Source organism: Rattus norvegicus, chromosome 6 (genome assembly GCF_021556685.1).
Source record: "Rattus norvegicus strain SHRSP/BbbUtx chromosome 6, alternate assembly SHRSP_T2T, whole genome shotgun sequence".
In the NCBI taxonomy this organism is placed as follows: domain Eukaryota; kingdom Metazoa; phylum Chordata; class Mammalia; order Rodentia; family Muridae; genus Rattus; species Rattus norvegicus.
In genome coordinates, this window is record NC_141539.1 from 137,795,066 (window position 1) to 137,821,633 (window position 26,568).

The 26,568-nt window shown below is 58.0% G+C and overlaps 1 protein-coding gene across 2 annotated transcripts; it reads left to right on the top strand.

The window, feature by feature from the left end:
• Nucleotides 1–751: 751 nt before the first annotated feature.
• On the top strand, nucleotides 752–25,875 carry Cep170b (centrosomal protein 170B). Of its 2 annotated transcripts, NM_001427267.1 has the most exon segments (19): nucleotides 752–952; nucleotides 3,081–3,212; nucleotides 9,672–9,761; nucleotides 10,463–10,541; nucleotides 10,924–10,982; nucleotides 12,051–12,189; nucleotides 13,915–14,019; nucleotides 14,104–14,577; nucleotides 14,905–15,617; nucleotides 15,895–16,068; nucleotides 16,282–16,372; nucleotides 16,547–18,217; nucleotides 19,499–19,736; nucleotides 21,590–21,749; nucleotides 22,067–22,213; nucleotides 22,353–22,441; nucleotides 22,703–22,796; nucleotides 23,803–23,854; nucleotides 23,949–25,875. In NM_001427267.1, coding segments are annotated over 18 exon segments (4,728 nt in total). In that variant the 5' UTR covers nucleotides 752–952; nucleotides 3,081–3,107; the 3' UTR covers nucleotides 24,197–25,875.
• The last annotated feature ends 693 nt before the right edge of the window (nucleotides 25,876–26,568 follow it).

Consider the following 26,568-nt stretch of genomic DNA (forward strand, 5'->3'; position numbering starts at 1 on the left):
AATGCACTCTTCGGAACAGTCCCTCCACCACTTCTCCAAAGCCGCCCCGCCCCACGCTAATCCTTTCCCTCTTGGCTCTAGAGGGACACCTGATACCTCCATTGTGGCACCGGGCACCAGCTAGCGGCCAGTGAGAACGTACCTCAGGAACTGGGAGCGCCTTCGGAGTTCCCCGCCCCTCCCCGTCCAGCCCACTGTGACTTCCAGGTAGGTTGGAGTCTTTGCCCACCATCCTGTTCCCAGTCCGTGGCCTGTCCTGCACCGTTGGGGGCGCAGGAGGAAGAGAGCCAGCTGGACGCACAGGCCTCTGGGATCCATCCTACTTCCTTCGCCCTGCACCCCTCCACTGAGCTGAAAGGCCAAAGGTTGGGCTGGGAGAGCGGCTAGAGCCCTGGCTTCTGGAATGTGGTTAAGTGTTAACTATTCAGCTCTGGGACTGGACGCTGGGCAGTGGTACGCCCTGTCTCGCAACCCTGGGATAGCGGGAGCCAGAGAGAAGGTGGTCTGGGTGCACAGGGTGGGGAGACGCGCGGCCCCAGGCCGGGCTGAGGACAAAGGTGATCTCCGGTTCCTGGTTGCCCGATCGGGCGCGCCAGGTCCGGTGGACCGAACGGGAGGGGCTGCTCGCAACCTCTGGGGCGGCGCGGCGGAGTCTAGCTCACCTGCTGCGGCTGGCCCGCCCTAACCTGGTTTCCGGGGGGCGGGGCGGGGCGACACGGGGGCGGGGCGCGCCGGGGCGGAGCGTGCCGCCGCAGACGTCAGGGGACCCGCCGCGCGAGGCCGCGGTCCGGCGCTCTGCCCGTGGGCTCGGCCGGGGCTGCCGCCAGCGTGCGGGCCGCGCCGGGCATGTCCTAGGCGGCGGCCCCGCCCAGCGCTCGGCCGGGCGGGCGGAGGGCCGGGCTGGGCCGGGCAGCGTCCTGGCGGGCGAGCCGCGGGCCTGGCGGGAGCACAGGTAGGACGCAGGAGGGGCCGAGCCAGCCCTGCGCACACCGCAGCAGGGCCTCCAACAGGATACCTGCCTGCGTGCTTCGGGGCCGAACCGGAGCGGCCGGGCCTGGACAAAGGCGACAGCAAGGAGGGCGGTGGGCGAGGGCGCCTGGCACACCTGGTCCGGCCAGTGCCCGCGATGCTGCCCATGTCTGCGCGCTCCCGGGAGGGGCCGCCTGGCACTGGCGACAAGGCCTGGCTCCGCGCATGTCTACGCGGCCTGCCGAGCTGGTAGACCTGGGCGCCGGGTCCCCGCCCGGGCAGGGCCAGCGCTGATTCAGGAGACAACGCCGCTCCCTCCCCCTCCGGGCCTGGCGCGCCTGCCCACCTCCGGGCCTCCTCCCGGTTGCCGGGTCCCCCCTCCTTCTGCGGTCCCTCCTTCCGTCTTCCTTCTCTTCTCTCCTTTCCCTTTAACCACTACCGTCTCCCTGCTTTCTCTGCCTCCTTTGGGCTTGTCCGCGGCCGGGAGGGGACCTCGTTCTTTCTGCTCCTTTCAGCCACTGGGCTGCTCCCTGCTGCCTCTCAGCATCCGCATCACCACCTCCTCCTTCACCTTCGGGTGGTGGCTCTTCTGCCTGGCACGGCTGAGGGGGACAAGTTTGGGGTGTTTAATATTTTCCCTCCTAGCAACGATGGCCGGGCTAGCCCAGCCCCAAACCTCCTCCAGGAAGCCCTGGCTCCGAAGCTTTTCCCAGTTGGGCCGGCGGTGGCAGTGGTCACCCCATGACCAGGCTCTGGGGTTTGGCCTCCCTCTTCTGAGGGTGTCCCTGAGCCCGCTGTCCACAGTGAGATGACGGCAGGTGATGTCAGAGTGGGAGACATCCAGGCTGGGTGGGGCTTGAAGGCTCAGTGACGCCCCGGGTCTGGGGTCTGGGGGGCTCCCTCCACGGCTCTGACAACCTTGGCCAGTAGGATTGGATCTTTCTGGGAACTGGGGCTATGGATACCCAACGGGGTCTGTGTCCTGGAGGCTCCAAGGGCATTGAAGTCTTGCCCCTTTAGTCGCTACCTTTAGGCTGGGCCATAAGGAGAGAGGACCCCACAGAGGGGTAGGGGATGCTCCTGACCACCTGGAACTGTTTTGTAATGAGGCAGGTTTCTCCATCTTCCTCCTGCTTCCTGATGGAATGCTATGGGCCTTCATAGATGGGCGAAACCCTGTGTTCCTGCCTGCTGCTTACCCCAAAGGGGACGGAGACCTGGGTGAGCAGCCCAGTGTTGAAGTCTCTAAGACATGGCCCCTGGGCGTTGCAGGATAGGGTTTGGGGCGCTAAGATCACCAGTGTGACCTCTCTGCCAGAGAGGTGACTTGTGTGACCGCTCCTGACCAGCCCTGTGGGGACCCAGAGTCTTTCTGTATTCCTCTGCCTCTCATCCAACTTCCAATTGCTGAATGCTGTGGCCCTGCCTTCCCCTCTACCCACTCTGCTCCACACCGCTGCCTTTCTTACCTGTGAGAGTCTTCCACTAACTCTTAGTTATTCCTTCTATTGCTGTCCCCTGACTTTCACTTTCTTGTGAGAGTGTGTGTGTGTGTGTGTGTGTGTGTGTGTGTGTGTGTGTGGTTTTAAAGTACGAGGGTTCAAATCCAGGAGGCATCCGCCTAGCAACTGCCACACCTCAGGCACTCTAGGAGCTCTAGAGTGCCCTCTTGGACAGTTTGCCCGCACAGAGCCACTGCCCTGGCCCAGACTTGGGTTCACGCTCTGTTCTTGAAGCTAACGTCTCTGTTTGAACAAGGCTTGGATTTTTTTTTTTTGGTTCTTTTTTTCGGAGCTGGGGACCGAACCCAGGGCCTTGCGCTTCCTAGGTAAGCGCTCTACCACTGAGCTAAATCCCCAGCCCCAAGGCTTGGATTTTCATGTTGTACTGGGCTCTATGGGGATGGAGCCAGACCTGTGCTTGGGGATCTGCAGAGTGGCCCTGCTGCGGGAAGCAGACCCTCTGGTGAGGGTGGGTGTCCAGCAGCTCCCCATGGGCCATGCTGGGTACCACCTGGGAACTGTTTCTCATGGTTCACATGGACATGTGGGTCTGCACCAGGGGACCAGAGTCTAGGCTGGAGAGCTCCAGTGTTGACCCTCTCCCCACAGGGCCAGGCCGGCCTCCTCGGTGCCAAGATGAGCGTCACATCTTGGTTCCTGGTGAGCAGCAGTGGCACCCGCCACCGGCTCCCGCGTGAGCTCATCTTCGTGGGGCGTGATGATTGTGAGCTCATGTTGCAGGTGAGTGGGGGCTCCTCACATTTGGGCAAGTAGAGAAGAGATCCCTCTTTCCCTGGGCCCCATGCCCACAGATGGGCAGGAGTAGGGTACTCATGGGCCTGGGCTCTTGCTCTCACGTCAGACCTGTTTCTGACAAGAAAGTGCCAGGGTTCCAGGAAGGGTGGGAAGGTATGGGCTGAGGGACATCTTGGCTGCACTGAAAGGTGGTTGGTTTGTGTTCTTATTGGTTTGCCATAGGGTTTGCCTGAGGGAGGGCTGTCCTGGAGGTCTTGCTCCCAAGTGTGTCCACATGGTAGATAGTGCTGCTGGCTTTTTCATGTGGCCCGACAGGATGGGTCCCCTTCCTGGGCTAGAAAGGGTGATATGGCTGGGCCACCTGGGTTTCAGAGCCTGAGTTGGGTTTCTTGGGGCTTGGAAATAAAGGACGGGGTTTTGGTGCTGACCTACATGGTATATCCTGGCCTTGGGGGGTACAAAGGAGTTGGGCTCCCTGCAGTCCCTGCTCCCACCTCAGCGTAGAGCATAGAATCCTAGCCTCAAGCCTCCGGGCTCCGTTCCCATCATGGGACTCTGCGAAGGACATGAGTGTCCTCATGGGGTCCACCTAAGGGGTCTGATCAGGCACAGAGCAGCAGGCGTGTGCCCCCACATGGGTCTTTTTGTAATTATTTAATCTCCCATGCACAGCGTGCACACTCCCAGGCTGCGTGAGGTTCCCGGGAGTGGCTGAGCAAAGACAGCTGGACAGCAAGCCTTGACGGACGGACACGTCCGAGGCTAGTACCACCCAGCGCTTGTGCCGCTTTCTGAGAGCTCATGGCCCTCAGAGGTTGCAAGCTGGATCTGGTCCCTTGTGGGATGGTGTTAAGAGGTGGGGACTCGAAGGTCCTTGTGTGGGGAATTAAAGGGTGTCTTGTGTGTCTGCTGTTGTGATAAAAGCCATGACTGAAGGCAACCTGGGGAGGACAGGGGTTTTGTCACCTTACTAATCTGTCACTTAACCGTCATGAGAGGAGGAAACCAACTGGAAGCAGGAGCTGACTGAAGTAGAGGCCATAGAGGTCCACTGCTTGCTGGCTTGCTCTTCATGGCTTGCTCTGCCCGCTTTCTTCTCCACCTAGGACCACCTGTTCCAGGGTGGGATTACCCACAATGGGCTGGGTCATCCCCTGTCAATTAGCAATAAAGAAAATGTCCCAGGCTTGTATGCAGGGAATCCAATGGGTTCATTTTCTCAGTTGAGACCCCTCTTCCCATGTGACTCTAAGCTTGCGTCAAGTTAGCAGAAACTCATTAGCACAGGGTCTTTATAAAAGATGTCTGAGGCAACTTGCCCGCTCCTTATGCCAAGCGGGGACCCAGCTGGAAGGCGCTGCCTTTAAAATTGCCTGTCTTTGGCACCTTAATCGTTGGTACCCATCCCTTAGCACCACAGACATTAAGTTTCTGTCATTTATAAATCCCATGGCTAAGGCATTTTGTCATAGCACAAGTTAGACCGAGTCTGGGTTTTTCTGGCTTTTCTCCATATGATGTCTGGAGGACTTCACCTAAACAAAAAACCAGCAGCTGCTCCTGCTGGGAGATCCTAGGTTCCCTGCACAGCCCCTCTGTCCCTTCATGACTCTGCAGGGGGAGCCAAGTCAAATCCGTCCTGTAAAGGGCTGTGAGGGTCATGCAGTTTCTGCCGTGTGACGTGCCTTGCTTGCCTAAGTCTGAGGGAGTGCAGTGACTGTGGAAGAACACACAGGAAGTTTACATACTCATGGGCATTGGTTTTATGAGGCACGCACTAGCATTGGGTGCTTCATAGTTAATTTGAAAGTATAGAGCTGGGCTGGAGAGATGGCTCAGTAGTTAAGAGCTCCGCCTGCTCTTCCAGAGGTCCTGAGTTCAAATCCCAGCAACCACATGGTGGCTCACAACCATCTGTAATGAGATCTGATGCCCTCTTCTGGTGTGTCTGAAGACAGCAACAGCATACTTATATAAATAAATAAAATAAATCTTTAAAAAAAAAAAGAAAGAAAGAAAGCATAGAGTCTACGGAACAGGTGGGAGTTCTGGGCTGTGTTCCGAGCCTGTAGCCCACGGGGTCGTTCCCTCATGGTGTGGTCCTCATACAGGCCTTGGCCATGGCTTTGCTATCTTCCCCAGGGTCACCAGGATGTCTCTATGGGACACCAAGGGACAGACAACACTTTGGGAGGAGTTGGAGTGAGCCTGGACCCAGAGCTGGGGACCCAGAGCAGCTTCTCCTCCCTACCTGGACCTGGCCTCGCAGCTCTAGGTCTCCTACTCAGGGGTCTTAGTACCTAGAGCAGATTTGGGGTCAGGCTCTTGGTTTCTGGGCTTGTTAGTGGTGGAACTGCAGCAGTTTTCCATGCTGGGTAGCCCCTGGTCTGCGTGCCACTCCATTTCTGTCCTCTCTGTCCTCAAGGGATGTCTCTCTTACACATACTATCTTAACTGAGGCTTGGGAGGTCATGCAAGCATAGAAGGAGTGCAGAGCTGAGCCCCTTCCTGTCCCCCTTGCAGGCGGCCTTGCCCTGCCCTGCCCTGCCCTGCCCAGCTGGCACTATTCTGGCCACCCCTTCCTCTCACCCTCTTGGTGTCTGCCATCTTTCTGCTTTTCTCTCTGTGCAGCTTCCCCTCTGAGAAGCCCCAAGGCTCTGTTCCTGGTACCTCTCTAGTCTCTCTGGCCTCTTGGCTGCTTGTGGCCAGAGGATTTACATATCATTTGTACCTGCCCTGACCTCAGCATCTGGGCTGTTCCATTGCTGTCCTGGGACCTTCCAAAGTAGCCTAGGCGTGTCACCATCGTCTGTCCCCTCTACATTAATACCAGGAGCCAGCGTTACCCCGGTTCCCTTCCCTGCATTGGGACCCTCCAGTTCCCCAACCCCACCCTACACCATCCCTGATTGATTTCTGTCTCCTTGTCACGGCCGTCGCCACCCCCAGCCAGCTCCCGTTCACCTCGGCTCCCAGCTCCTTCTCGGTGGAGGCATGCGTCTTTGGCCAGCCTCAGTAATACATCTTGCTCCATTTCCTATGTGAGGAGAAATGGGAAGAGATACCACTGTGGGTGGGATTGCAGGGCCTAGGACTGACCAGGCACATCAATGAAGGGTGGCGAGGAGGTGAAGTACCAAGAGGGTTGTTTAAGGAGTTGGAGACTCCACTGTAAAGAGGATTGGCTGCAGGAGGACAGAGGGGCGACTGCCAGACCGGGGAGCATCAGTGGTGTTCCAGAGAGGCTGTGCTTGAATCAAGTCAGAGGGCCAGAGACATTTTGTTTGTGTCACAACACAGCCACCACCAGTAGCCACATGCCATCACCAGTGGGCTGTGCTGTGGAGGGACTGCAGTGTCTGTTCTGTATTCCCAGAGCAGACCTGGCCCAGAGCCAGCACCCATGAATGACATGATGTATCATGTAAATATGAGCACATGCATACACACATGTGCATCCGTGAGGTATCTGCAGGTTTTTTAAAAAATATATATGTTGTATGTGTATGCATGTGCTGTTAGCTTAAGGAAAGCAGGCTCTCGCCTCTACCCTAGTCTGTTCTTTGGCTGTGTATGACACCCTAACCCAGAAAGCACATCTCAGAGCCTCAGAGAGGCTCTGTTCGCACAGCAAGTTCAGCTAGCTGCCGTGGGTGCCCGTATCTCTGCTATGGTTATGTGGGTGGTGAGCTGGTGGGGCAAGGCATGTACGGAGCTCTGGGTGTGGTCATGGCTGGGGTCAGCGCAGCCAGGACAGGGTGCCAGGCGTGAATTTTAGATGCCTGTCGTTTTAACATTGTAAGTAAGCACAGGTTGTTAACGTCTCCTTCCTTCAGTGTGTGTCTGGTGCTCTTCTGGCTACCTCACATGACTATGTTTGTCCCCTCTGCCTCACAGTGTTCCTTTCCAGTCCCCGGAGGAGTCTAGCACTGGGTACGGGCCCAGAACTCCGTCTTCTGACTGGGCTGGCTTCTGCCTCCTTAGCCTGTGGGTGTGGCTGGGTAAACTTTACTGCTGGCCTTTAGGTGTTGCTGACGGGAGAATTCTGGCTGGGGATGGCAAGGAAGCAGCTTGATTCCTTCCTCTCCTGTAGTTTGAGAGGGACTTGTCAGGGGACAGTCTGAGGAATGGGTGGCTTACAAACCCACCATGAGTCAGGGGTGTTCATGGGAGCCTTGGGTCGAGTCAGAGGTATTGGAAATAGGTCAGGGTAGGAGTAATACTGTGGGAAGAGGAAGGGTGGGTTCAGGGAGAGGACGGTACTGGGTGGACAGCATCATGAGGGCTGGAACCCAGGCTAGGTGAGGGTGTGGTATGAATAAAGCCTATCTGGCCTGCCTGAGAGAAGGAGGTGTGGAGAGGACGCCAGGGCCTTAGGGCTCTGGGTATGCAAGCCTAGGGGTCTCAGGAAGTTACTCGGGACTGGGCAAAGTGGTGATGGTAAAAAGAGTGCCAGTGGGGTGGGGAAAGAATGTTTTAGATGTAGGCCTGCTGAATACAGAGGCTAACAGAGTATACCCCTAGGAATGGTCGGGACATGCTGGGTGGACATTCCTGGAAAGGTCCTGGAGGGTAGGAATGGCTGAAGTGCCTGAGGTGGCCATCAGGTTCAGGGCGTGGAAAGCTTCAGGCAAGAAGCCCTCCCGCCTGGAAGGGTTGGCCTGAAGTGCTTCAGGGGTCAAGTCAAGATGCATCCACCTCGGGCTAGCAGAGCCCAGGGCTATCCTGCCCCTTCTGGCCCTGAGTCTGAGCTTCCCTGAGGCCAGAGTTAACTGCAGGTAGAGCTGTAGGGAAGAAATTTGGACAAGATGGGCCTTGAGGATGGGGCTAGGCCTTTCAACGTCAAAGACCCACTCTGTCAGAGACCTGTGACTTTGGGAACAGGTAAACTAGACCAGGAGAAGGCCTGGGGAAATCCCAGGGAGACATCGAGCAGGCTGGATCTTAACGTGTTTGTCCCTAGCAGAAATGTGTGCTACACTGGAGGAGGCAGCTGAAGGGTGCCCACCGCCCCCAACCCCCGGAAACTGCTCTCCCCATTATATAACCTTTGTATCCCACTCATTTCCAGAAAGAACTGAGGGGTCCTGACGGGATGAGGTGTGACCCCTCTCACCCCCACCAGAACCTACTGTCACTGCGGCCTACCGTCATGGACAAGTCAGCCACCTTGGGGCTGTTGGGTGCTTATTCCCCTGGTGGCAGTGGCTGTGGGACATAGAGGCTGAGCCAGGGCCCACCTGGAACCCACCCTGCTGCAGTCCTGTCTCTAGGATCTTCCCTAATACCTCCTCTAGACAAGTAGAGTCTCCTCTGCCAGGCTGGGTGGGTAGCAGTAGAGGTGGGCTGGGCCAGAGCTCATGGTCACCCTCTTCCCCGTCTCTCCTCTGTGCCTGGTCCTGGAGGGGTGCCCCCCAAAATGGGTCAGTTGTTGCTGGGAATATGGTACCTGGAAGGAAAAGGGCCCAGGCTGTAGTGGTGGCCGCTTGAGGCCCCCGAGTCCCCAAGGGAGCAGCTGCAGGTCTTGCCCCAAAGGCTGTCAGCGGTGTGCTTCCGAGGTGAACCCCGTTGTTTGGAAGGCACTCCATGTGAGCTCAGTGGTTTCCCTGAGTTGGTCTGTGCTATTGTCCTCTCTTAGGCTGAGCAGGGAGAGGGGCCAGGCAGACACCACTGCTCCCTGAAGTGCTTGTCGTGTGTACTATGGGGAAGGAGATGGGGCAGTAGGCAGTGGTGCCGGTGCTGACGTGGCCTTGCCGACCGGATGGCATGGACCCACACTGACAGTGCCTAGCAAGTAGCCCGACCCTGTTCCTGCCCATGTCCTGGGCGTAGACTCTGGGGCCTCAGCTGTGTGAAGGGCTCGGTGACTATCCTTGGGAGGGGTCCTGTGCAGGTTGGTGGCCAGGCAAGGTGAGAACAACTTGGAGTGGAGTGCCACATGCTTGTTGAAATGAGAGCTGGTGCTCAAGCGTGAGCAGGCGCACGCCAACTGCCGGGGTAGGGCAGTGGGAGCGGGGTGGGGAAACCTAGTGATAAGTACTTACTTACTGTCGGCTACATGTGGCCACCACGCAGGTTTATGTGCTCCTGTGGGCGGGGCCAGGGTGTAGCCTTTCCTCTGGCTCAAGTGGACGGGGATGGCCTGTCTCAGATGACTAGAGGGTTCCCATGCCGTCCCATGCTGACCCAGGAGCCAGCACCTGCCCTGGAAATGATGCTGGGGAGGGTGCTTCTGGAAGAGGGGTCCTTGGTGTGGCCCTGGTGCCTTGCATAGCCCTGTGGCTTGCTGTAACAGCTGAGTGGGTGACTCTGACTGCACACTGTCATAGGACAGGGGCCTCAGGAGCTTTGAGTCCCAAGGGTTGGTATTATGGTAGGCATTGGGAGCGTGGGGGACTCCAGCCTGGGGTTGGGCACCTGAGGGCTACCGTCTGTTTCCTCCAGTCCCGTAGTGTGGACAAACAGCATGCTGTCATCAACTACGACCAGGACCGTGATGAACACTGGGTGAAGGACCTGGGCAGTCTCAATGGGGTGAGTGTACTGGGCTCTTGCTTGGAACCACCCCAGCCACGATGTCTCCAGGGACCTGTCCAGAGCCCCCACTGGCCGAAGATGAGGCCCTCTTCAGCCAGATCTCTGCTGGGCTGGGGAGGCACAATGCTAGATGAGCCACCTGCTCCCACCTGGAAAGCGAGTGTGTGTCCTTTTCTTTGGTTCTTTGGGACTGGGGAAGGGGGAGGCCTTGGCTGTACGAGTGAGGATAGGAGGACGGATGGATAGGCTCTGTGGCTTCGTGCATCTGTCTTACCTAGACACGTTTCATTCTATGTTTGTCAGACGCAGTCCATCCCAGGACCCTGTTTCAATAAGAAAACAGACTCTGACCTGTTGCTGCTTGTGCAGCCCTGAGAAGGTGTCCCACAGCTGCCCTAGTGTGTCTTGCCTACATAGTGTGAGCTAGGGACCAAGACTTGGCATCACCCTCCACCGCCCTGATCCACCCTTCATATAATGCAGCCCTTCCTGCAGGGCTTTGTGACAAGTAGGCTTTCCCTTGCCGCCCACTGGACTTGGAAGACCGTGGGGACATCTGACCCCAGTCCCAGCAGGTTTGCCCACCTGGGCCCTGCAGAGTCTGCTACCTGAGAGGTCTGCTCCTGGGACAGTGGGTCAGGAGCACAGGAAGGTGAGGGCCCTGCTTAAGGCCTCCTCCTCCTCCCTTTCTTCCTCAGACATTTGTGAATGACGTGCGCATCCCAGACCAGAAGTACATCACACTGAAGCTCAACGATGTCATCCGCTTTGGCTATGATATCCTTCTCTGAGGGACTCCCCTACTTTGCCCCATCAGGACCAAGGCCATGACTGTTCTGCCGTCTTAAAGAAGATTAGGGGATTTCTAAATCACAGCGGAGGCCCTCAGGCTTAGAGGTTACCTGAGGTTGGGCTCCCTCTGATAGAGGGGCGTGTCTGCCCCTAGCCTCAGCCTTCCTAGCTGTATGCTCAGCCCGAGGTCACAGAGGAACTGGGGAACTTGGGACTTGGAGTCCTGGCTTGACCTTGAGTACATTGGGGCACGTTTGGTCCTCCCTGAGAAGGTCCTCCTACCCAGGAGCCTTTGAGCCTACCCAGTGCTGCAGCCATAGGTCCCTCCTGCTCCTCCTGTTCCGTGTTCTCCTTAACTCATAGCCACATTCCAACATGTACGTGCTAGAGCGTGTGCAGCACCGTGTTCCTGAGGAGGCGCTCAAGGTCAGTGTCAAGGAGGCCCAGGGACTAAGAGAGCCCCACTTTGGCACCCCCGGCTGTGAGGGCTGAGCCCGAGAGCCTGCCATTCTCTGCCTCTGCTTTGGTTTACCTCCAGACAACCCCCAGGCTCCTGAGCCACCCTTTGCTGGCTGCGGGTACCATGAATCAGGGCTGTTTGGCCTGTCCTGCCGGATGGCCCAGTCCAGCAGGCAAGAAGTAGTCATTACCCTTAGGTTTATACAGTGACAGATGGTGGGGACAGCTGGGGAGGCGAGGACTGAGTGGTTGGCCCTCCTGGAACTGTTGGAGCTCTTGAGTCCTACAACTATATAGCCTTGGACCTTTCAAGTCAGAGTCTGTGGCTCAGAAGATAACCCAAAAGCTGGGAAGCAGAGGATACGGGTGAGCCAACTGACGGGAGGCCAAGAGCCCCTGGAGTAGAGTTCCTCAGTGGGCCAAGCAGGGTGGGAAGTCAGCCCACACTTTTGGGCCCTGAGCCACCCAGGGGAGGATACAAGGACGGATTTAGTTAGACCACTAAGGGCGGGGCAGGAAGTAGAGAGCAAATGGAGACCGCCACTGTGTCCTCTGGGTTGGTGTCTTTGAGGCTCCTGGTTGGTCGGAGCCTCATCTAGGAACTTAGGATCTTCCAGCAGGCCAGAGTTTTCCTTCCCCTACTTGTATGGGTCATGGAGCTTTGAGCTCTTATGTGAACCATGTGAGTGGTCTGTCCTTACCCAGTTTTCCAAGTGAATTTGTAAAGTAAGAGGTCATGCAGCTAGGACCCTGAGTGGCTTACCCTCCCTAGGGTCCGTTTCAGGTGGGGCCTGGAGGGTGATGGTCTCCAGGCTCTGTTCTTGTGATCCTTGCTTTCTTCCTCCCCTCCAAAGAAGCAAATTCCATTCTGCCTAGCAATGTGAACTAGAACGTCCTCCACGGGGACCTAGACCCTCGATTGCCTCACCAGACGGACTAGTCTCAGATTTGTTTGTGGAGGAGAGGCAGGGCTGCCTGGAAGGTTTTTCGAGGCTGGCACAGCACCCCTTACCTTGCTTGCTTGCTTGCCCGCAGCACGAGAAGTACACCAGCCAGCTGCAGGTGAGCGTCAAGGTCTCTGCACCCAAAAGGAGTGACACGCTGCCAGACCACACACCCTACTGCGAGTCCTCACAGCCCAGGCCGGAGAAAGGGGACCGCAGACATGGAGCAGGTGGGCCGTGGGTGTGGGGACCAGGATGGGTGGGGGAAGGGCAGAAATACAAAGCCACTCAAGGCCTTTCTGTCCCCATCCCTGTCTACCATCTTCCCTTGCTGTACCCCATGGGACCTCTCGTCCCAGCTTGCGCTCACGGTTCACAGCACAGCATGGTAGTCAGGGCGCAGGCCTGCTTAACCATGGGCTGGTCTTGTGTGTCCGCATATACCTCCCCAGGCCTGCCCACTTTTCTTGGACCCCAGGGCCGCCAACAGTTGACGGATCATTAGGTGCCAGACCTTGTGGTCTGCAGCAGATCAGAGGGAGGCAGGGCAGGTCTCCCTTGCCTGAAGTTGGGTGTCTGTGCCTGATCCTGCCGATCATATGGTCCCTCGGGCTGGGGTGGGTAGGCGAGTGCAAGGTAAGGCCTGACTTGTACATTTAGGGGCTGCTGTAGAGGTAGGCAGTGGTATCTGGGTGTAGGTGGGCATGGGGATAGCATAGCATGGTGACAGGCAGTGTAAGTCCTGCCTGGGTATTCAGTGGTTGCCTGGGCAAGCTCGAGGTGGAAGAAGGTGCCCCAGCCTTGGCCAATATCTACTGTGCCCTGTGTGTGGGTCAGCCCATGTATGCACATATGGAATCTTGAACTGCTAGTGTGTGGCTGAGATGAACAGTGACGCATGCTTGCTTGTGAAGACTGCTGGGGACCGGGCAGGTTTCCAGAGTCACCTGACCTGTTCTGAGCACCTGTTAGTGTCCAGACTGTGAGTACACACAGCTGGTGACAGCAGCCTGGAGCTGCCCCTGAGGTTATAGCAGGTGCAGCCAGTTGGGCAAGTACGTTTCTCAGTCCTACAGAGCAGGCACAGCACACTGGAGGAGCCCAGAGAGGCTTGGACAGCACTGCCTAGTAGCAGACACATGCTGCTTCAAGGACTGCAGTGTACAACACTGGGTAAAGAATGAGATGGGGGGGGGGGAGGCTGGAGAGATGGCTAAAAAAAAGAAAAAAAAAGAATGGGGTCAGGGGGCCAAGAGGAGAAGGGTGTGGATGGTGGAATGAGATTAGTACATACGGTAAACCGCAGGGAAATGAAACCCGTCATTTGTACACAGAACATATAGCAATTCTGTAAAGAATAGAGCCCCTGAGGGACAAGGAGACACACGCAAGACAACAAGGGAGAGCCTCCATTCTACAGGGGCACTCAGGGGACAGAGCTATGTGTACCTCATTGCTGACACCCTGCCCTGGGGCCCTGGACTCTGCTCCTGCCCAAATCAGGGCTGAAAAACCTAGATTCATGGGAGATAGAATATCAACTTCTAGACATAGATCCTAACATTAAAACAAATGCACCTAACTGTCACATTGGCCACTCAGACTGTGGTGGCCTCACCCCAGAGCCACCCACTGTGGCATAGCCATTTATAGAATCTTAGAAGAGTTTCTAAACCTTGTTTGTGGGCTCTTGTTGCCTTGTATACTGTAAGGCAGAGAATGCTGTCCTAGGAAATGAGCCTTCCTACGTCACCAGCGACAGGCCTAGGCAGGGATAGAGGTCATCTTCACCCACAGATGTGGAAACAGGCCCAGAGTGTTCAACAACTGGCCAGACACTTGAATAGCTGCAGGTCCCAGCTGGCAGGCAAGACCAGGGCTTAGTCCTCAGACTGGCCCTGTTCCAGATCTTCACTTTGGAGGCCATGGAACCTAAGTTCTGAACTCCCCTACAGAGGCGGTAGCTTACCGCACACCCCTCTATGGGCAACCCTCCTGGTGGGGTGAGGATGACAGTGGGGCACCATCTGAAGACCGGCACCAGCAGGAGCCCTACCCAGGTGAGTCTCAGTGCTCCAGCTAGCACTGGGTGAGGGTAGCAGGGTGGCTTCTAAAAGGCTTGGCCTGAGGACCCCTCTCCACAGAGCGTCCCAAGGACCTGACACAGCAAGACAGTGAGCTAGACAGCTGCCGTGCTCCTGCCGAACCACCAGACTACTCGTTCAGACGTGAGCCCAGCTACTTCGAGATCCCCACAAAGGAAGCCCCGCAGCCTCCACGGCTCCCTGAAGTGCCAACGCAGGAAATGCCCACAAAAGACCAGGAGGCCTGCACTGGTGGGACGGCCCCAGTGGTGCAGAGCCATGCCTCCTTCACCATTGAGTTTGACGACTGCAGCCCAGGCAAGGTGAAGATCAAAGACCACATCACCAAGTTCTCCCTGCGTCAGCGGCGGCCCCCCAGCAAGGAGACCACACCCGTGGAGATGGTCTCGGCTGAAACCAAGGTGGCTGACTGGCTGGTGCAGAATGACCCAAGCCTGCTGCGCCGGGATGGCCCAGGGGATGACCGCCACAGCACCAAAAGCGACCTTCCTGTCCACACTCGAACTCTGAAGGGTAGGTGTTGACCGGCACCGGGGCAGGTGGTCTGCCTGCCGCTCACATTCCCCATGTCGGTGAGGGCCTGGGTGGTTCGGCTGATTTTCACTTTCCAGTGAGTTGGCCAAGATCACCTTCCTGGTCTGGGTCTGGGGAACAGGATGGGGACAGCGTCAGGTGTCTTCTAGTCACTGAGCCACTTGTCACCTAGTCACTAGGCTCCCAGTGCTTGCTACAGGACTCCCTTCCATATGGGTGTCAGTTTGGATTCATTCCCAGTGGGCACGGGGTAGCGAGGCTCCCCAAGACTGATCACTGTATGCTGACCAACAAGGGTTCTCTCAGGCCACAAGCATGAGGATGGGACACAGAGCGACTCGGAGGACCCCTTGGCCAAGACTGCTTCAGTGTCTGGAGCCCCGACAGAGGCCAGTGGGGAGCAGGTGCGGCTGCAGAGGCAGATCAGGAGGGACCCTCAGGAGCTTCTGCACAACCAGCAAGCCTTCGTCATTGAGTTCTTCGATGAGGACACACCCCGTAAGAAACGCTCACAGTCCTTTACACATACTCCACCTGCAGACCCCAAGGCTGACAAGCGCAGGGTCACGGGGGCTGCGGACAGAGAGCGTCCCGGTGTCACGGTGCGCACCACAGGCAGCAGCTCAGGACCACAGAGGGCCAGCTCGCTCAAGCGAGAGAAGACTGAGGAGCGACTGGGCAACACCTCTCCTGTCCCCCGTGCCTCCACCCGCCCCTTTGGCAGTGTGGGGCGCCGCTCCCGCCTGGCCCAGGACTTCATGGCCCAATGTATGCGGGACAGTTCCCCAGCCACCAGGCCTGGGCCTGAGAAGACGCCTCCAGTGCTGCCCGCCCCTTTGACGCCCCGAGGGGCCAGCCCCGTGACCCCCTCAAGCACCCCGCCGCCTCCCACTGACCCCCAGCTGACCAAGGCACGTAGACAGGAGGAGGATGACAGTCTTAGTGACGCGGGCACCTACACCATCGAGACAGAGGCTCAAGACCAAGAAGTGGAGGAGGCTCGGAAGATGATCGACCAGGTATATGATACATGGTTAGATGGTACCCTTCAGTGGGCTGTGTGGCAGGAAGGGTCATGTTGGGGAAACCAGATGTTGGCCTGTTGCTATCAGGTCATGTGTCTGGTCCAGCCGGACAAAAGGACTAGGAGAAGGGAGCGCCCCGGGCTCTGCCTCTTACCGTGATGGGTTGGAACCTGTTGCCCATGCACCATACCCAGCAGAGTAATTGGGCTCACGTCTGTGTGAGGGTGGAGACCCGGCACCTCTGACCCTTGGCACTCTCTCCTTTTGGCAGGTCTTTGGGGTGTTCGAATCCCCTGAACTCTCCAGGGTGTCCTCAGCTACCTTCCGCCCTGTCATCAAAGGTGACAAAGATGAATGCAGTGATGGCGGCATGGCCCAGCGGATGGCTTTGCTGCAAGAGTTTGCTTCCCGCACCCCAGGCATGGCCGCACAGATGGAGCAACAGGTACGGGGCTGGTCAGCCGCCCCGGGAAGAGTGAGGGAAGAGAAGGGCCTGAGTCCTGATGTGCTGGTGAAGCTGACCAGTTGGTGACACTGGGGCCTAGGGCAGGCCACAGGGCCCTCCTGACTGCTTCTGCAGAGGGTGTCTAGGACAGCTTTGGCATGATGAGTCTCTTCTAGCTTCTGTTCTGAGCGTGTGCCTCCCTTCTCTCTGCAGAGCCTCCTGGTCCCAGGTTCCCCTGGGGGTCAGAAGTGGGTTTCGCGTTGGGCTAGCCTGGCTGACAGCTATACTGATGCTGGCTTGGCAGGTATGGAAACCCAGAGTCACCGTAAGGGTTGGGGGCCATGCCAAGGTGGCCCCAGATCCTCACCATAGATATAGTTTGTCTCAGCCTGGACCTGGGAGAGGGTTAGGGCTCTGTGCGCATGTAGGGCCTGCAGGTCTGTAGCCATTCTAACTGCCTTGGGCTTGTGATTTGCAGAGGACGGTCCTGGCCGCAGAACTGGAGAGCCCGAGGGGCCCCTGCCTGTGCGAACCCGGCGTCTGCTCCCTCAGTTGCCCAGCGATAGGGCTGACAGCCCCGCAGGCCTTGAAGCGGCCAGGCGGAATGGCCCAGGGCCACCAGAGCTGAGTGGTGATCCAGCAAACTGCCTTATAGGCCAGGAAGACCTGGACCCCGATAGTCTCAGTGATGCCAGCGGGTCAGATGGTGGCCGAGGCCCGGAACCAGGCACAGAGCGGCAGGAGGATCTAGCATGGGTCAGGGGTCGGCGCTCACCAAGGGCCCCTGGGGAGCTAGCCCCCACCTCTTTCTTCATTGGTGATCAGAATGGGGAGGCCACCTTCCCCAAGAAATCATTTGTGGCTCCTGGGGAAGCGGATGGCCCGGGACGGGTTGTCCAGACCAGCCCTTCAGCAAGGGACAGCCTTTACATCAGTTCCAACGGGAGAATGGTGATCCAGTTGCGCAGTGGTCGGTCCCCAGAGCCTGACCCGGCCCCACCCAAGGAGACTCTGACCTTTGCCCGGCAAGAGAGTTTCACTAAGGAGCCGACCAGCGGCCCCCCAGCCCCTGGCAAGCTCCCCCACATTTCTAGCCACCCGCTCCTACAAGACTTGGCTGCAGCCCGCGCCTCACGCATGGACTTCCACACTCAGGACACCCACCTGATCTTGAAGGAGACCGAGACAGCCCTGGCAGCCCTGGAGGCCCGACTCCGCTCCAAGTCTGCAGATGAGTGTGAGGAGGGCAGCACCCCTAGGCCCCCAGAGGACTCCCTGTCTGGGGATTCGGATGTGGACACAGCTAGCACTATTAGCTTGCTCAGTGGCAAAAATGGACCTAGCCCAACAACCCCCCAGACTCCAGGGCCACAGAAGGAGAGCCTGCTGTCTCCTCCAGCAGTACCAGACCCGGGGGTTATGACCCCAGGCAGCGCCCGAGAGCGACTATCTGAGCGACAGCATCGCCCACCACCTGCAGACTTGGGCCATGGAGACCCATCAAGGCGCCTGGCTATGCGGCGAGGCCATGGGTCTCGAGGGTCCCTGGACTGGCCAGAAGAAGAGCGAGGCTCTGGCCTTGCCCACCTGCCCAATTCTAACCATGAGACCCCCGAGGCTACCGTGTCAGGTCGCCAAGGGCCTCGCCGGAAGCCGGTGGCTCCCCCACCGTCCCCAGCTGCCCGGGAGGAGCAAAGCCGCAGTTCCACCACGGCTCAGAAGGTGCAGCAGGTACTGACCCGCTCCAACAGCCTGTCCACCCCAAGGCCCACCAGGGCCTCCCGACTCAGGCGGGCCCGTCTGGGGGATGCCTCAGACACTGAGGCCGTGGATGGTGAACGAGGGACCACGGCCAACCCTGAACCAGTAAATCGTGCCGCCCCTGAGCAGGCCAAGAAACTGACACGCTTGGACATCCTGGCCATGCCCCGGAAGCGGGCGGGCTCCTTTACAGGGCCCAGTGATTCTGAGACCACCCCTGCCCGTACTGGCTTCTCTGGTCGCAGTGCTGAGCTCTACAGCACCAGCCGTAAGCCCACGATAGCTGAGGCCCGCGCTGCTGCCAAGAAAGCTGCTGCTACTGCTGCCAACCCAGGCCCCCGCCAGCCCTTCAGCCGGGCTCGCCCGGGCAGTGCCAGATATTCTTCCAGTGAGTGTGGGGGAGTGGGCTGGTGGGCTGGTGGGCAGGCAGGGTGGCTAACAGCAGCTGAGCCCCTGGGTAGAAGTGTTGTAGACCCACGCTGGCCAGGGGTGCCCATAGCACCTATGTGGCAAAAGACCCTCCAGGGTGCCTCCTGTCACCCCAGGGGCTTCAGTGCGTGGGCCTTAAGGTTGGCTCTGTCATTCTTGGTGTCCACAGGCTAGAACCTCTGATGGCTCTGTAGGGCCCAAGCTGCCCAGCTGAGGACCTGAGGAGGGCTCTCCCAGAGTTCTCTCTAGCCCCTGTCCCCTGTGCTGAAGCCCCAGTGAAGGGTGTCTATCTAATGAGAGCCCATCTGACACCCTTGAATGGCCACAGAACCCCTGGCCTGAGAGGACTGTGTCCACATGAACAGTGACCTCTGCCCCACCCCCTGAGTCACGTGTGTACAGTAAGAAGGGGCATACTATTTCAGCTGTCAGAGCTGGCCCCGTTTCTGGAGTGGCCGGTGACCTGTCCATTTAGCTCCCGTCCCATCCCGTCAAGGGGGCTGAGATGTGCCCGAGGATTGAGTGGATTGGTTTGAGCCAAGGTGCCGCAGCCGCAGCCCCACCCCTTGGCGTTGCTGTCCCCGGCTGACCCCACTTCCCCCCTTGACCTCCCAGCATCTTCACATAGACCTCCTGCCTGCTGGGACCACTGGGTGGGGATGGCTGCTTGTCAGAAACTGCTTGTCCCTAACCTGCCAGCACTGCTTAGCATGGAGGCCCCATCCAGCCCTCATCCATAGTGTGTTTGCGATCAGTGCTGGGTGGGGCTCAAGACAGCTCTGAGCCTAGGAATCTGAGATCCTACCCAGGCAGCCACACCTGAGGATGTAGGTCTGATGAAGGCTGTGGGAGCCTGGCTTGGGCTGGCAGAAGCCTGACCCCACTCACCTGTGTGAGCCAGCTTTGTGGCACCATAGCTGGTCCCTGTGAATGGCTTACCTCATTATCTGCCCGGCCTCCTTTCCTGGTGCCCAGGGAAATGCTCCCATGTCATCGGGCACAACCGGTTGTCACTCTGATCCCACTCTGCCCCCTGGATGCTGTGCTGACCCCAAGAGTGCCCAGTCCCTGGCCCTGCATGTCCCTTGGGCTGGGGTGCTTCTGCTAGGGTCCTCTGGGGACAGCTGTGACGCGCCTGTCCTGCAGCATGGGGCCCTCGTCCTGAGGGACCCCGAGGCTACCTAGGCACTGAGTGTTCTCTGTTCTGTTCTCGCTTCTGAATCCAAACCACTCACTCAAGGCACTCGGCGGCGGCAGCAGGGTTCGGATTACACGTCCACCTCCGAGGAGGAGTATGGGTCCCACCACAGCTCCCCTAAACACACACGCTCCCATGCCTCAACAGCCACACAGACCCCAAGGGGCAGCAGCTCTGTCCGGGCTCGCTCCCAGGGCCCCCGAGACACAGACGATGATGAGGAAGAGCCTGACCCCTACGGCTTCATCGTGCAGACAGCAGAGATCGCGGAAATTGCTAGGTGAGCGACCAGTCAGGGCCAGGCCAGGGGCCCCTCCCCTTGGCTGAGAGTGGCCTAAGGGCAGGGGCTAGGCCGGGCTCCTGACCCTGAGTAGATTTAGAGATTGTTTGCTGGGTGGTGGTTATGTGAGTGGGTGGGTGGATGAGGCCAGGCGTGGCATGCCTTTAATCCCTGTACTTGGGAGGGAGAGGCAGGCAGATCTCTGAGTTTCAGGGCAGCCAGGTCTGCAGAGTGAGTGAGTTCTAGGACAGCCAGGGCTACATAGAGAAGCCCTGTCTCAAAATCAACAGCAGCAACAACGAAGAAGGTGCATGAATGACTCAGTGGGTGTGGATGGAGGGATTAGTCACTAGGTGACGGCTCGGTTGATAAGTAGATATTTGATGGATGGGTGGATGTCTGTCTAGAAGGGCGGGGAACTTTGGGTTCAAGGAGCTAGTGTGACCACAGTTTATTCTAAATAAACTTTGTCACAGGGCCAGTCTCTGGGATATGTTCTGGGAGAGGGTGTGTAGAGATGAATCTCACTGAGCTATGGCCAATGCCCTGGGGGCCAGGCACTGAAAGGCTTGTAGAGGACCCCTAGGAACTATGTTGAGGATGTTGATCTTGAGAGCTCTTGAGACACTGAGAAAGTGACCAGAGACAGATGGCCCTCAAGAGAGTGACCCATGTGGGGATGAGGGTAGAGTTACAGTAATCTCACAGGCAGAAATTGCAACCATGTAGGAGACAGGGTAAGAGAGATGGGTTGAAAAAAGGGGCCTTCTAAGAGGCAGGTGTGGGATGCAGGAGGATGTACGGCCCTCAGGTGAGAACCAAAAGGATAAGGGCTCCCCAGGTCTCAGCTGGGTTTAAGAAGGAACAAGAAAAGGCGTAGCCATGTGGGTTTCTCAAGCTCTGTTGGGCCTGCCTGGGCCCAGGGAGGCAGCATAGGTGGAAGTGGGAATGGTTGGAGGTTTGGTGTCACCTAGAGTCTGGGGAACCTGCTTCTCTGCTCTCTTGATGTCAGAACCAAGAGACCAATGGGTGAGCGGCCTGGGTAGCCCAGGTGGAGAACCATGAGGAAGCTTTTAGAGAGGAGCAAGTCTGGCAATAGCCCAGGGTGCAGGTCTAGGTCATAGGGTATCCCAAGTCTGCAGCTGAGGGTTCAAGTGTGTGGACCTCAGCGGTGATGAAGAACCATTAAGGCGGGAGATAGGATGTTAGCCCTTCAGGGACCTCCCCAAAGAGGGGGCTGGCCATGTGCCCAGGAGCCTAGTTAAACTGGGGCCCTCAAAGCAGCAAGCTCAGGGAATTGCTGCTGCCTCCTTTCTCCTCTTGTCTCCTGGCTGATTAGGTACCTCACTGGGACAAGCCCAAAACCCTTGTCAGATAGGCGTTCCCCTATGGTGTGATCAGAACTCAGCCATATTGGAGGAGCCACAAGGTCCCTCTACCTAACTCTGACCTTTGGAGTTAGGAGTCCCCCATGCTAGTTATGAGTCTCATTCACTCCTCCCCCACTTCTGTTCCCCTGCTCACCAAGGTGGGACCTGTGCATTCTGTGGCTGAGTTAAATCCATTCTGTCAGGACCTGGTGGCCAGTGTCTAGCTCTGCTGTGCAGGAAGTGGAGAAAGTCTGGGGGTTCTACTCTCTGTCAGACCCTTCCCCATACACCTCAGGCCCCGCTCTGGCAGACAATGTACCTCAGGACCAGGCCTTCCCCAGCACGGCCTCAGGCAGTGGAGTTGGACCTAACTGCTCTGTGTCCATGTGCACAGGATGCTTGTGGGTCCTCACCACCCACTCGTGTGCTGGGGCTCTCCCAAGAGGACCTCTTGCAGAACTTGTTTTTTCCTGTTGGCTGCAGGCTAAGCCAGACACTAGTAAAGGATGTGGCCATCCTGGCCAGGGAGATCCATGATGTGGCTGGAGATGGGGACTCGCTGGGCTCCCCAGGACCCACTCGCAGCCCATCTCTCGGGAATGTGCCCAACACCCCTGCCTCAACCATCTCAGCCCGGGAAGAGGTGAGTTCCAGGCCTCTCGGGTGCACACGCTCATCTGCCAGGGTTGCGGTCCCACCTTGTGCTTCTTGGTTTGAGGGCTGTAATGAGAATCCTCACAGAGTCCATGAGAACTTGTGCTGTGGAAACTCGTCCTCAAGCTCCGCTGATTCCTTCCGAGGGAGTGGGTGTTGGGAGGGATCTTGAGCAGATGGGCCCAGGCCTGTTTTATCCTGTTTTATCGCTTGTCTGTGTCTGTTGAGCAGTGGAGGGGCTCACTCCACCCCCTAGTGACTCCAATGCATCAGAGGAGGCAATGGATCTTTCTCTGTTCCCTGCAGCTGGTACAGCGCATTCCAGAGGCCAGCCTCAACTTCCAAAAAGTGCCACCTGGCTCCATGAACTCCCACAACAACTTGGACCAGAACATGAATGACAGCCCCGAGGATGCCCTGGCCAACAAGACAAGGCCTCGGAACCGCGAGGAGGCACGGTGCCCCACCAGCATTGCGTAGCTGCGGGTCGGGGCATGTGTTAGACAGTGTCTGGAATGTGGGATGGAGGCCAGCTAGCGGGGTGGGGAGGGGAGGGACGGCCCCTGCTACACTAATGCCCGGGTCCTTCCAGGTGATCTTTGATAATCTGATGCTAAACCCAGTGTCCCAACTGTCACACGCCATCCGTGAGAACACGGAGCATCTTGCCGAGAAGATGAAGTAAGTCCCTGGGGGCAGAGGTGACAGGTCACGTGTGCTGTGTCTAGCATCCAGGACCACAGCCTGACGGGTCACGAGTAGGTAGCCGCATGCCCACACTCCCACCTGAGTGTCAGAGAGCTAGTCAAGTTCCTGCTCTGGGCTTCAGTTTCTCTCCCGACTCTAGCAAGAGATGGCGTCAGCTTTACTGTGGTGAGAGAAATATGGGGAGCAGCTGTTCTGTGTTCTCTGTCACTGCCCTTGTCCCTGCTCCTCTCCCAGGATCCTCTTCCAGAACACAGGCCGGGCATGGGAGGACTTAGAGGCCAGAATCAACGCTGAGAATGAAGTACCCATCCTGAAGACATCCAACAAGGTGAGAGACAGAGACCCCCATCCTCAGGCCTGGCCCCCATCCTCAGGCCTCAGGCCTGGCCCCCATCCTCAGGCCTCAAGCCTGGCCCCCATCCTCAGGCCTGGACCCCATCCTCAGGCCTCAGGCCTGTCCCCCATCCTCAGGCTTGTCCCCCATCCTCAGGCCTCAGGCCTGGCCCCCATCCTCAGGCCTGTCCCTCATCCTCAGGCTTGTCCCCCATCCTCAGGCCTCAGGTCTGGCCCCCATCCTCAGGCCTGGCCCCCATCCTCAGGCCTGGACCCCCATCCTCAGGCCTCAGGCCTGGCCCCCATCCTCAGGCCTCAGGCCTGTCCCCCATCCTCAGGCTTGTCCCCCATCCTCAGGCCTCAGGTCTGGCCCCCATCCTCAGGCCTGGCCCCCATCCTCAGGCCTGGACCCCCATCCTCAGGCCTCAGGCCTGGCCCCCATCCTCAGGCCTCAGGCCTGTCCCCCATCCTCAGGCTTGTCCCCCATCCTCAGGCCTCAGGTCTGGCCCCCATCCTCAGGCCTGGACCCCCATCCTCAGGCCTGGACCCCCATCCTCAGGCCTGGCCCCCATCCTCAGGCCTGGCCCTTCATCCTCAGGCCTGCCCCCAACCCCGAACCCCATCCTCAGGCCTCAAGCCTGACTCCCCCATCCTCAGGCCTCAAGCCTGACTCCCCCATCCTCAGGCCTCAGGCCTGGCCCCTCATCCTCAGGCCTCAGGCCTGGCCCCCATCCTCAGGCCTCAGGCCTGGCCCCCATCCTCAGGCCTGGCCCCCATCCTCAGGCCTGGACCCCCATCCTCAGGCCTCAGGCCTGGCCCCCATCCTCAGGCCTGGGCCCCCATCCTCAGGCCTCAGGCCTGGCCCCCATCCTCAGGCCTGGCTCCCAGGCAGTGGGTTTTACTGAGCTGGTCTAAGGCACAACTCCAATCCAAGTCCACCAGGAGGACCTGGGGGCCCTGCATGTTCCTACTCTAGCCTTCCTCCTCCTCCTCCTTCCCAGGAGATCAGCTCCATCCTAAAAGAACTTCGACGTGTACAGAAGCAGTTAGAAGGTAGGTGTGGCCCAGACCTAGGGCAGGCAGGGGCAGCCTCAAAGGCTTATAGCCAGATTCTCACGTGGTATGCCTCCTTGGCCTCTTCCTCCAGTCATCAATGCTATTGTGGACCCCAGCATGAACCTCGACCTACTGATGGGAAACAGGGCTCCTGCAGGGTCCGTTCAGCCAGGACTTGGGAAAGCCCGGCCAGCAGCTCAGAGCTCAGCTTCTCCTGCCTCGGTGGACACCTTGCTGCCAGCCATGCCTCTCAGGAGCTTCCCACAACGGGCAAACTGCGGGCCCCCCGGCCTCCCGGAGCCTGCCTTCCTTCCTGATGCTGAGAGGTTTCTGATCTAAGCTGTGAGGCGGGCAAGGCCAGCCTTCTTGTGCGCGTGTGTCCTGTGCATCACCCATCCCATGGCCCACCTGCCTGGCTCAGGCAGTTCTGTGAAAACCCCACATGTGCCATAACCCATGGACGGGTGCCTCCCATTCCCAGGCCTCTCCTCAGCCAGCACCCGAACCACTTCATCCAGCTCATGGCTACCCCATCCCCACAGACCTCCTAGCCCAGCCCCTGGGGTGTCCACTGCCGAGGGCCAGCCTGCGAGGTCCCATATTCACCTCCTGTCACTCACGTTGTTTTTGTTAGTAGCTTTAAAGGAAAGAGTAATTTGCTCCCCTGCAGGAACTCCTAGGCCCAGCTTAGGTGCAGCTCCAGCTGGGAGGCCCTGTCTCATCCCTGTGTGCTGGCTGAGGCCAGACAGAGAATGGAGCTGGACCCTGGGACCCATCAGTGCCAAACACAGAAGCTGGATGAGTTTGGCATGTCCCCAAACTGTCCAGGAAAGAGGCCACTTGCTTTGTGGCTCCTACTGAGTCCACGGCCAGAGCTGCTGCAGAGTCCATCAACCTGGGCAGATGAGTGTTTCACGGAGATATTTGGGGGAGGAACCCCACAGCTCTACGCCCTTGGTGCCAACACAACTGCCAAACCCACTGAGTTTGGGTGCCATCCCAGCAAGCTCTCCTGAGTGGTTCATCCCAACTAGGGATCCTGGGCTTCCTTACGGTGGGACTGGGTATAGCTGGTGAACCAGCAGTCCCGTTGGTTATGGTGAATGCTTTACCAGAGAGGCAGGAAAAGATTTGGAAGGTTTGTGATGTAAACCATGCACCTGCTCCTGCTGTCCCAGATGGTGTGGGCAGGAAGTGGTAACTACAGCAGGCTCCTGTGGCCTGCTCCATCCTGGAGGCCTGGCAGGGACAGGCCCACTACTGGCTATGCTTTCTCAGGATTAGTTCGGCTGGGGCCTGCCGGGTGAGCAGAGAGCGGCTGCCCTGCCGCTGCCCCTTGCTGATGTTTCTGGCGGCACTAAGCCAAAGAGACCGTTGGCTGGAATGGGATGGGGAGAGTCCCTTATTGTTCAGGCTGGCATGGGTGTGCTCTGTAACCTGCCTGATGTTTGTGTGGGTGTTGCTCCTGAACAGGACCTATCTGCTGGGGAGAGGTAGCTGCGGCGGGGGACCCAGAGCCCTCAGGGGTAGCATGGGTCTCCCTGTTTACACTTAGCTGATAGTCATGCACGGGTCCTGTGTGCCTCTGCCCAGCCCACCTGATGTTTACGTGTGTGTGTGTGTGTGTGTGTGTGTGTGTGTGTGTGTGTGTGTAGCCTGCTATCTGTCTGGAGGAGGTGCCAGCCCAGCCCGTTGGCTGCTGCCTTGCATGTCCCACACATTGCCCACAGCCTGCTCTCCATAAGTAAACGGCTGTCCTGCAGAGTCCATGCCTCCCACCCCTGGTCATCACTGTGTAATTTTTTTTTTAAATGCACAAAATGGTGTCCTCTACACACTTAGTTCCTCTGTCACTTTAGCCTTCACCCTGGCATTGGTACTGTGCCTGCCTGGCTCCTGAAGGCCTCTGTACATTGTTCTCAGGCGGTCTTGTGGATGTCTTTTCGAAAACGGTTATTTTATATGATTTGTCATGGGATTTGTTCTAATAAATCATTCCTCCACGTGGCAGCACACCAGCGTCTGCAGCCTTGGCCCTCTTCTCTGAGGATGGTGTTGGGTAAACGTCTCCTTGACACAAGGGGTCTCTGGGCTCACACTAAAGGCAGCAGGTATGGTGGCATATGCCTTTGATCCAAGAACCTGGGAGGAAGGGATCTCTGCGTTTGAGGGCTGCATAATGATATGGTCTTTTAAGAAAAGTGAATTCAGATGTCGCCACCAGGTGGCACCCAAAACAAGGAAGCAGCAAGCAGATGTTTGCTTTTATTCCAGTTATGCGTATCAGTGGTCGCATGCGCTCCGTGCATCCCTGGTGCCAGTGGAGAGTAGAAGAGGCCATTGGATCATCTGGAACTGGAATTACAGGTGTCTGTTATCCGCCACGTAGGCTCTGCAGACCAAATCTGGTCCTCTGCAAGAGCAGCCAGTGCTCCTAACCACTGAGCCGCCTCTCCTGCCCCAGCTCCTCACTTCATTACAGATCAGAAAGCAGCTGGCAGACCAGAAGCTGGGCTAAGCTATCTCCTCCAAAGGCCCCTGCTGTCCCCCTTCAGCCACCAGGCCCCACCTCCTGAGCTTCCAGTCTTACCTTCTGGGGTCCCAGGAGCTAAACGCTGAGCCTGGGAGGGAACATTCCAGATCCGAGGAGTCGTGGGGGGAGGGGCAGGATAAATAAATCATGCTCTCACCTTCAACTGGGAAAAGATGCA

Bases quoted from the DNA above. Each gene is read 5' to 3' on its own strand.
- Cep170b (XM_087554366.1), top strand. From the start codon at position 10,932: ATGTACGTGCTAGAGCGTGTGCAGCACCGTGTTCCTGAGGAGGCGCTC. The intron at 22,442-22,702 runs GTAAGTCCCTGG...CTCCTCTCCCAG, and splicing joins CATCTTGCCGAGAAGATGAA to GATCCTCTTCCAGAACACAG. The intron at 22,797-23,802 runs GTGAGAGACAGA...CCTCCTTCCCAG, and splicing joins TCCTGAAGACATCCAACAAG to GAGATCAGCTCCATCCTAAA.